The sequence below is a fragment of the Dryas octopetala genome, chromosome 3, assembly GCF_963921425.1.
Source record: "Dryas octopetala chromosome 3, drDryOcto1.1, whole genome shotgun sequence".
Lineage (NCBI taxonomy): Eukaryota > Viridiplantae > Streptophyta > Magnoliopsida > Rosales > Rosaceae > Dryas > Dryas octopetala.
In genome coordinates this window covers 20,525,151-20,535,964 of record NC_141368.1, presented here as the reverse complement: position 1 = coordinate 20,535,964, position 10,814 = coordinate 20,525,151, and the positions used below count along the sequence as shown (strand labels likewise).

General features: G+C 36.7%; 1 protein-coding gene and 1 pseudogene across 1 annotated transcript; one reads left to right on the top strand and one right to left on the bottom strand.

Moving 5' to 3' along the window:
* The first annotated feature begins 2,786 nt into the window (after nt 1-2,786).
* Nucleotides 2,787-7,525, top strand: LOC147291703 (protein LNK3). Its single transcript, XM_086237652.1, has 6 exons — nt 2,787-3,009; nt 3,949-4,320; nt 4,778-5,051; nt 6,035-6,151; nt 6,252-6,397; nt 6,955-7,525. The coding sequence occupies exons 2-6, from the start codon at nt 3,959-3,961 to the stop codon at nt 7,250-7,252; spliced, it is 1,197 nt and encodes a 398-aa protein (XP_086093778.1). The 5' UTR covers nt 2,787-3,009; nt 3,949-3,958; the 3' UTR covers nt 7,253-7,525.
* Nucleotides 7,526-8,728: 1,203 nt separating this feature from the next.
* Nucleotides 8,729-10,590, bottom strand: LOC147291702 (uncharacterized; annotated as a pseudogene).
* Nucleotides 10,591-10,814: the final 224 nt, after the last annotated feature.

Sequence of the window (10,814 nt, the reverse complement as noted above, 5' to 3'; positions counted from 1 at the left end):
TCAACCATCATCTTCTCACCAACGCCGCCACTCTTCTTCTGACCCTCATGTGAATCATTGGAAATTCATTGAAGATTGGTCTCTCGATTAATGACTTCTGCCATTTCTTTTTCCCTATTCTCTGCCTCCTTTTTCCTCTTGCGCTCTTCATCAGATTTCTTGAAAGTCCCAAACCGTTCAACTGAGTTTCCTCCTTCTATTTATTTCTCTGCTCACCGACAGCAATGAACTCCTCCCAAGACACTCTCGATTGCTTGGTCACCTTAATAGCTGGTAGGACAAAGCCCTGGTCACTAATAAGTTGAACCATATGCACATCTTCTTCCACTTCAACCTTTTACCCACTTGCCCCATTTATTCTATGGTTAATGAAATTAGGCTCTGCTTTTATCCAACTTCTCCATTGTTTCTCGGGATTTGCTTGTTCCGCCTCTAAAGCGAAGATACAATTTTTGGAATTATGTCCAATTCGCCTATAGTCATAACAAAAGATCGAGACCCTTTCATAAAAAAGTTGAATTTCAACCTTGCCTCCCTCCTTTAACATGAGCCTTTTGATCCGAGGCAATGGTTTGGTAATGTCAATACGATTCCTAATGCGTAAAAATTTCCCCATAAGATGATTATCATATCTGCCACCAACCTCCAAACATGTACCTAATCGATTCCTATCTTCTTCTCAGTCTCCTCTGTCATATATAACAACGGCAAATTGTGTGCATGGATCCGAAAGTCGGCATGATTTAGCACCATATATGTCGGGGCTCCGTTTGGTTCTTCAAGAAATACCAGTGACTTATCAAAAGTACAAGGGGCCTGATTGATCACTCATTTCTTGTCCCCCTTATAGGTGAAAGTGAACAGGAACAAGTTTGGTCCTAGGTCTCTCAAAATAACATTACGAATGGTATCCCATAGTTTCAGCATTGTATTCTTAAAAGTAGGACGATTGAAAACCTTTGCCGTCATCACCCTCGCCACCAAACTTCTACGAAAAACATTGCTACTTACGGCAGTGCCAGCTTTGCTAATTTGGATCTCCTCCTCCTCCCTTTCAATCAAAGTTAGCCTTTTTGAGAAAGAGTTTTCTATCTTATCCATCCTTGTATCGGCACTCCAAAATTGCAGTGTCACACTCCAGATGCTACCGATACACCCTTTGAATACCTACATCGTCGTCTGTTGTCACCAAGAATAGCGAAACCCTAACTTTCAGTATAAAAAAACCCTAACGTGAGGTTAGGTTGAAAAATCTCCTACAAAAGCGGGATGAAAGCCGCAGACTAGCTGCTTATGTTTAATAATAACTACTAAGTACATTCATTGTATTTGTATTGGATGAGTCAAACAATGTGTATTCTTGTAAACAAAACTTATCATACTGCAATTCAAAATATCAAAGTATGAGACCCTATAATATTAGGAGTGCGATTGCACCACTTCGCTGCATCAAGCACCATCCTCCATAAAGCTGTGCATGTAAAAATTACATTTGTAATCTGAATCCATTTAGATTGCCATCTTTTATTTATTTAATTTTTTTTCTGAAAATTTTACCTAATCCAATTTGGGATAATTATAAATAAATCAATAAAACTTTTCACAATTATATTTTAATCAATGCACCTTTTCATAATTTCATTTTAGTTACTATTAACCAAAATGAAAAAAAGATAAATTAATAAACATACATTACTATTTAAATTTGTATTAGGTTTGGATTTGACTGCTATACAGCAAAATGACTTAGGGTTTAACTCCCAAGACCTAAATTCTAAATCATAAGCTCCAAAACCTTAAGTCATAAGCTTCAAAACCCAATTTCTAAACCCTAAATCCAATTTATATATCATACACCTCATTTTTATAGCCTAAATACATTTCTACACCCTAAACTAAATTAAGGATAACGTCATAATTTACTCATGTAAGTAATTAAAAAAAGGAATGGTAAATTAATATTTTTCAATGTACCAAAATATATGACATTATTAAATAAATTGAGTTTAGTGACTAAAATGAAATATAATTTTAAAATTTATTGATCTTTATGAGAAAAATAAAATTTATATAGACTATTATGTAATATTAAAATATTTTATTAATTTTTTTTTGGCCAAAAAATATTTTATTAATTTAAATATAATTTTTTAATCCAAAATTTTAGAGTGATGTAGGTACCAGGAAATTTGTGGCCTCCATTATGTGGTAGTCTGTATCCGACTTCGTCTTATCCCTAGTTCCCCCTAATAAACCAATCTGGACCTTTTTTGTCCTTACAGCTTGCAAGTCCTCTGTCCTCCATTCTCCGGCTTCAAGCCACGTGTCATTCAACTCTAACCACATCAGGCCACGTGTCAGACAAGCCCAAGCATATCAGGCCACGTGTGTCTTAGCAAATCTAGGCGGGACCACAGGAACGTGAAGCCATTACAGCGCCTGGACGTGTGAAAGACCGATTCGGCCACGTGCTTGTTAGTTGTGAGGCGTCAATTCAATTAAATAATCAGGGGCATTTGTGGAAATATAATGTTCAGATGCAGCTCGTTTGGGCACGGCACGTCGGCACCACAAGCCCAATTCTCCACCAAGTAATAAATCTGATTTCCTTCCTGTGGGACCAGATTCTGCCACATGGGCCAATGAGATTGCAGATTTAGATGGGGTGCTCTCAACCACTAATCTCACTCTTTTCTCAGCCACAAGAAATCACAGCAACCAGCTTTGTTTCTCTCTCTTCCTCTGTAGCTTTTCTATCTTGTTCTCTCTCTCTCTTGCAACTTGCTTCGCTTAAAGACTATTTGCTTGTGCATTAAAATATACACCAAAAACCACAGGCCGCCTCATTTGTTTCCAGCTGAAACAGAGTGAACATCTCAAAAGACTCCAACTTCATCCAAACCCATCTAAGATTTTAGTCTTCTAAATCAAATTTCTTCATCTGGGCTGACTTAATTGTCTAAATCAGAAACTGGGTCATCTTCATTTTCACAAGTAGTCCATCTCAAGGTATGTTATTCATCAGTTTTATTTATAGGGTATAAATGTTCATATGGGTGAAGGAGGATATGGTTCTTCTATTAGTTTTTGTGAAGTTTTGATCTATTTTTTGTTTTTTTTGTTTTATTTTTTTTTTTCAGATTTCTGCTTTTTTGATGGCTAGGATTCATGTTTGTTATTGATTGTTCTTCTTATTTTCTTTGATGGTAAATACTGTGGCTTGTATGCTGACTATTCTTAATTGAGAAAATAGAACCAACACTCTATCCAACCTGATTGGAAAGGTTACTTTGGGTGGTAGTCAGTTTTGGATAGCGTGGAAATTGATAAGTTAAATGGTTTTATAATCAATTCCTTTGGTATCAAATAAAAAGAATGGAGTCTTTGCTGTCCTGCTTCTGATTTACCTTTTCTTACTAATCAGATTTTGGAACTAGCTCTGAACTCTTGTTAATTTAGTTATATTTTTATTTTTTCTTCTTTCTTTAGAAGTAGTTGAACTAATCTTGGAAATGATCTGTGCCAAAAATAACTGTTAGTCTTACAAGACGGGTCTGGGTCTGCTCCTGGAAATATTCTACGTCTAGAGTGACAATAATCAAGACATCTAGGGTTCTTTTGATTACCAAGAAAACTGAGGATGTAGGAGTTAAAAAGTTATATGAGTTTCTTAAAATCATTTGTTGCTTAGTTAGTTGAAAATAACCTGAAAATGACAAACTCCATTTTCATAATTAAGACATGAGTATATGACTATTATGGAGAACTAACAGGATGGGGAATATAGGATTCATTCTCCTTCTTTGTTTCTGGGTTTTTGATGACCAATCCTAGCATAAATCAAAATCTGAAAATACCAGAATTACTTGTTGCTATACAGCCTATACTTATTCATTTTATGCTTGTTTATAACATTTTGATGGTTTTTTTTGTTTTGGTTTTTTCCAGATCAAGCCTCATGGATTGGTATTTCGGGAGTGGTATTGATGATCTTGTTGTTCCAAATGGAGGATCAGACAGGCTTCCATCACCAGACAGTTGGTCAAAATGGGGAATAAGTGCATCTGAATGTTTTCAGTCATCTAATAAGTTCTTTTCTACATACCCACAATTCACTAAAGAGCTCAACTTTGGTGGTAACAGTTTATTTGATGAAGTTAAGATGGGAACTTCTGTTAATGAAAAAGATCTATCTAGCAGTTCAAGTGTATGCGAAGGATTATCTGAGGACTCTCTTCAGCAGACCACACTTTCATACAATCGGGGGAATAGCCAGCTTGATGACCTAGCAGGACTCCAACAAATGGATGACATTTTCTTGTACAAGCGTAACCTCTGGGATTAAGATACTTGATTTAATGCCTGTAGGAAATCATGTAGTTTCTTATCTGCCTTAATTTGACATGATAAGTTATGGCATCATAGGAAATCCAAATGAAAATTGAATTGCTCCATTGTGTTTTCATGTCATATTCTGCACTAGTTCATTCTTGAGGTTGGCGTCACATGGCACCAACAGCATGATAGTCAACAATTGAAAAGCATAAATTTCAGAATGATTTTATACCACCAATGTTGGCAAGGGATCCTATTTTCTTTGTGGTCCTATTTAAGAAGATGAAAATTTAACATTGGTGGTGCAGTAGAGCCATTCAATTTCCATTATCCATATGATGTCCAAATTTGCCTAAATTCGAAGTGCGTTAACTTCAATCAAAATGTCATCTTAGTTATCCTTGTTTTTGGGTTCTCATCTTCTGGTTTTTCCTTAATGCAGGAGTTCCTTACTTGATGATCTTCCTGGGGCAGAAAATGTACAGAAATCATTCTTTTTTCGTCCTGATTCCAATGGCATGTTGTCCGCTGATAATATCTCGACAAACATGATTTCGGAATCGCAAAGTATTTCTAGCAGTGCACAAAGTGCAGGAAGTTCAAAGTATCTCAAAACTCATGCCCTTTCACCAGCGGTGGGTTCAGACAAAGGGCATACAACTACTTCACAGTTTACTGCATGCAGCCCTGAACAAAAAGATTGCCCACCAGTAAAGGTGAGAATTTTATCTGCATTTTAGTTGGGAAGTGGCTAGAGGGCATGGTTGAATGGTGGAACCATTAGCTTTCCTTTTTCTGAGCCTGGCACAGCTGTACTCTGACATGCTTGGGTTACTAACAGTGTGCTTGTATCTATATGTTGAAGATACGTATCTATAATTAGCTATTAGTTGTGTATTACTGACAACTCACTCGTACCCGAAAGTCGAGCTGTTTTGCTTTTAACAGGAAAAGTTCATGATGTCATGGTTTGCACATGGGTATAATATGGTCTCCATGTAGTTTTAGAAACATACAAAGCCCGAGTTTTATTAACAGCTAAAACCGGATCTCTATGTAAGGCCCATTAGATAACATCTGTTTTTCTTTTTCTTTTAATCCAAGAGAAAAGGGGAGAGAAGGGAGAGAACAAGGATAGAGATGGGAGATGAGAAAGGTGGGAAAGAAAGGAAGGAGTAGATTTACAACTGAAACAAAAAAAAATCTTTGAAAACTCTTTTATGTATTTACCACCTGTCTCTTCTCTCTCATCTTTATATCCCCTCTCTTTTTAACTGAATATATATATATATATATATATATTAACACATAGGCCCTTAGTTTTTCTTTCTTTCATTCTTTTTTTTTTTCCCTCTGTTTTGTAAAGGTGACAATCTTTCACACAAATTGAAAAGGGCAAAAAAACCCACGGGGTATGTATGCTTGTCAATGTCTGCATCACTATGCTCTCTTTATCTGGATTCTTTTGCATGCCAATAAAAAATAAAGTTACTCTTGTAGTACTCATACTAAGAAAATAAATTTTTAGAGACAGCCCCTTGCTGGAGGTTGGTGTTTGTCACACAGACTACTTTTTTTTTGGTGGATGTCACAGACCAGTTCCCTGCTAGCATCTGTTTTACTTGTATTGAAGTTAATTTGTAGTACTAGTTTCTTGACTTGCACACTTTTATACTCTATCAATGTTATTTTGTTTAAGGCATTGGCGGTCAGAGTCTTGTCCCCATCTGAGCAACACAGCATGAATGGACTTGTGGGTGAGGAAACATCAGTTGAAGAATCTGTATTGCATGATCTGGAAATGGTGATGGGACAGGTAAACTGGGATTTTAAAGCAGAATAACGTAAGCTGTTATGAAGCATATCCATCACATTCATTATTGTTTATGGAATTTTCTCTGCCGTGGAATGAACAGTTGACTGAAAAGACCCGAATTTGCTTTCGAGATTCCTTATACCGCCTTGCCAATAACTCAAAAGGAAACCATGTTACACAGAGCCAAGATGGAGACCTTGCGATTGAAAACCCCTCTTCATGGACAGTTCATGATGAAAGAATAAGGTACATTATATGATATTTCTTAAACTTATATTTTGTTTCTTGAGAATTTAAGTTTTAGTCCATGTTATGTCAACTTTCTCACTATGTTATCATGTAAACAAAATAGGATTGTTGAATCATGAACCCTCAAGCTAAAAGCTAGAGGTTTCATCAAATGAAACTATTGGTGGGTTAACTTGTGGTAGGCTATCTAAATTAGCGTCAATGGTTAACATTGACAGCCCTGAAATTTTCTGATTTCTAGAATAGTTAGAGAACATTTCTTTTGGTGATGGGAGGGTACTATTATTTTAGGCACTTATTAAGAAAAGTTATTATACAAATTTGAAGTTTCATCTTTGCCCTTGCATTGGTTTGAAGTACTCGTAGGGTGTTCCTACATTAGCTTGTAGTTGCAACATTGAACTCACACCAAACTGAGTGTTGGGCACTGGTTTGGGCAACGAATCCAATGGGCTATGACATGGTTCAGATAGTTTAATGTTTCAACTGTGTTCTTGTCCTGTTAATTTGCATTCTGGCTGTCTGTTCTGAACCTAAATTTTGTATATATTCAGGTCCGGGAACAAGAAAGGAACTGAATCAGAGACAAACACCATTGACAGAGCCATTGCAAACCTCATGTTTAATGAGATAGACTTCAATGCACAAGACATTTCTGGAGAAGCACCACTAGACTCCAAACAAGAAGTCATTGGAGCGACCGGGCAACTGACTGACAACCCCTACCATCCGCACCACCATTCAATTCTTCCACATGATGCTGAAGTTCCAATACATAAAAGTTTCTCAAGTAATTCTGGTGGGAAGAGGAAGAGTCCAATGAGGGAGTATGAGACTACAACTGGGTTCTAAAATGCCATTTGAAGAATGGCATAATGGCAAGGATGCACTGATCCAGTGGCCAAAGAAGTCTTGAAGAAATTGCTTAAAGAGTGCATTCATGACTTTGCTTGTACATATTATCCCATCTAGGTAGCGTGCAATGTTAAAATATATGCTGTATCCGTTCAGCTCAGTTTTGATCGACGTGTTAAGGAGTGAATTTAATTCAGTAGCTGGTCATAGACCTGGAAATACTTTGTATAATGAAAGCTATTGTGTTATATTTACTAGAATCGACATGTATCCTCAAGTGTGCCAAAGTATATTACTGTTTGGGCTACAAATTGGCATTAACCATGGCAAAGTGGTTGGAAATGAAATTGGGTGAGAAAAATAAAGCGGCTGCCAGTTGGTTCTCAAGGTCACAAGAGTGCAGTGCATACACAAGCAAGCATGCGAGTTAAGCGAGAGAAAGAAATATAGTCCAACATTGGTTCTTTGAGCTAGTAACCAAACATAGAGGAAAAGAGAGGAGTTGGAGGGAGCAGTGTGTGATTTGCCAAGGTAAAGTTGTCTAGACTTTGAAGATGTGGACACGTCCAAAGTTGGAAGAAGATGGAGAGGCAGCTTTGTGGAGCTTTTGAGGGATTGGCTGGGTGTCGGTGAGCTGGGTTGAAAGAAATGAACTTAATTGGTTCTTGGGTGGATAAGTTGGATTTTTGTTCTTGAATTAAAATAAAAGGTGGCAGTGATATTTTGTCTGGCCAGCTAAGAAAAGTAGTTCAAGGAGGCTAAGTTAGTAAGTGGGAGGCCTACGTGGAGAAGTTTGGAATTGGAAAATTCGGTAAGCATTTATGTTAGTTTGACTGGGAGTCTTTTGTCTAAGGTGTGTCAGCTAGCTATGTCTAATTCGAAGGTTGGCTGGGTCTTCAAGTATTAATGTGTTCATGGTCAACAAAAAAAAAAAGTATTAATGTATTCCATCATCTATATATATATATATAATATGTAACGAAATTGAACCCAGCCCATATTTGGTAATAAAGATTAAAACGTGGCAATTTAAAGCCAATTTCATGGGTTTGATGACCAAAATGTGATCTTTACTCTGAGCGGGTGCTGCCAATTTTAAAAAGAGAGATGAAATTTGATCAACAACCTCCACTCATTTTACACGCAACCTTTCATCACTTTCCATCAAAATGTCTTCTACGATATCCACCAGATAACCATCACTCTTCATCATTTTCCACACTCAACCTTTGCTCGGATTGCCTTTTCCCATTATTTTTATCCATCAAATCTCCCTCCATCTTATTTACCCATTATCTTACTCTTGGTGGCTTTCTATCTCTATTTTAATTTTTCGTTCACAATAACGGATCCAGAAATTTAATTTTGGAGATCATAGTATACATTATATCATAAATTTTTTTTTTTATGTAAATAACACTAAAAAATTAAATGATAGTAATTTCATTTATAATTCATGATAAAACATACAAGCTATAATTGTCCACGACGAGTTTTCATATTATGAAAACGTGTCATTATAGCCGCATTATCAATACAATCAAAAACATCTTTCTCAATGTAAACAATTAAGCTATCGCTCAACTATTGATCTCCCATTTTGTTGCGGAGTGGACTCTTAATAATATTCATGGCAGAAAATGCCCTCTCCACTAAAGTAGTTGCAACCGGTAAAACCAAAGCCAATGTAAGAAGCAAATACACATAAGTATATGTCTGATTCAACCCTCTCTCCACCAATTTTTTCGCAAAATCATCAACCCCTTTCAATTCTGAAAAATCACTACTTGAACGCATATGATGAATATAAATCCTAAGTTGATCTTCAAGTGCCAATAGATCTCGATCCGAAAAATCTTGAGAATAAAATTGAGCAAGGCGAAGTAACTTTTGTATGTCCAAAGCTACGAAAGAATTATCCGGACTCAAACATGCCAAACAAATAAGTCACTCACTATTTACCTCATTGAAGCGATCCTCCAATTCCACAAGTTGCTCATCAATGACATAAACAAAGAGCTCCACACGATAATGATGATGATATGTTTTTATTGGAGCATTGCGTTGTGACCTCTCTCGAGCTACATATGTCTCATCCATGTTAGGAACCTCAATATGATTTTTGGCACAAAAAGAATATACTTGATCAACCAAAAGATCAAACTCATTATTTCTCATACGGTGTAGTTTTTCCTTGCATGCTTTGACTAAAGTCATTGCACTCACAATCTCTTGATCTTTCGTTTGTAATGCTTTTGACAAAGCATTTGTGATTCCCAATATAGATCTCATCAAAAATAGGTGAAACACAAACTGAAAAGATAGTATTTCTCTCAATAATCTATTTGCTTCACCCACACTATCATTGTAGCAATCATTAACAATCAATTCAAGCACCTTCACAACCAATGCAAACATGGAAATCAAACTAATCAACGTACCATAATGGGAGTTCCAACGTGTATCACTGGCACGTTTAAGACTAGATTCTTGATTTAAGCCTTGACCCGTTTGAAGACAATCATTTTCAAAGGCTTCCATAAGCTCTTTTTGGAGTTGCTCTCTCAATGCATCACGACGCTTACAAGATGCTCTAACAATATTAACCACACTATTACAAGAAGTGAAAAAAGTGGCAATGTCGGCATTTTTCTTTGCAATGGCAACAAGAGCTAGTTGAAGTTGATGAACAAAGCAATGAACATAAAATGCACAATGTTGTTCTCTCAAAATCTTTGTTTTAAGGCCATTAAACTCACCTTTCATATTACTAACTCCATCATAACCTTGCCCTCGTAGCTTGGAAAAACTCAATTTGTTGAAAGAAAAGAATGCATCAATGTCATCCTTTAGTGCACTAGAAGTGGTTTCGGCAACATGTTGGACCCCCACAAACCTTTCAATTACTTGCCCTTTGTCGTCCACATAACGCAACACCATAGCCATTTGCTCATTTATTGAAATATCACTTGAATCATCCACCAATATAGAAAAGAGTCCTTTCATATCATTCATGATAACCCCAATGGTTTCCATGGCACATGCATTAACAAGATTTTTTTGAATTGAAGGAGCTACTAACTTGAGATTCCCCAGGGCATTTTCCAACACAACGGCCTTAACTTTCTCATCATGATCTGCAAGAAATTGCAAAAGCTCCAAATAATTTCCTCTATTGCTTGAAGTGGCACTTTCATCATTGCCATGAAAAGAAAGTCTTTGTCGCAACAAAACTTTATGCAATCAATTGATGCATTCAAACAAGTGCGATAAGCAATACGAGCTTTGTCTGACTGTTTTTGCACAACTGTTTCAATATGTGAATTTTGATTCATTAGATTCATAGCAGCTTCTCTAGATCGATTGTGAACACTGCCAACCGGCCCAACATGCGTGCTAAACTTTTCTCTCCTGTTCTTTCAATTCCTGAAGTCTACCTCAGTAAAGACGTCACTACCCGCTTGTTCAAAATTGGATTAGATAGCAATAAAGAAAAATGTCGCACTTTCATCAAACACCTAGGGGTCGCCTTCTTCACGTCGGGGGGTCACTAGTGTCG

Coding starts and splice junctions, on each gene's coding strand:
- LOC147291703 (XM_086237652.1), top strand. CDS start 3,959: ATGGATTGGTATTTCGGGAGTGGTATTGATGATCTTGTTGTTCCAAAT. Junction 4,321..4,777: donor CAAATGGATGACATTTTCTT/GTACAAGCGTAA, acceptor TCCTTAATGCAG/GAGTTCCTTACTTGATGATC. Junction 6,398..6,954: donor GTTCATGATGAAAGAATAAG/GTACATTATATG, acceptor GTATATATTCAG/GTCCGGGAACAAGAAAGGAA.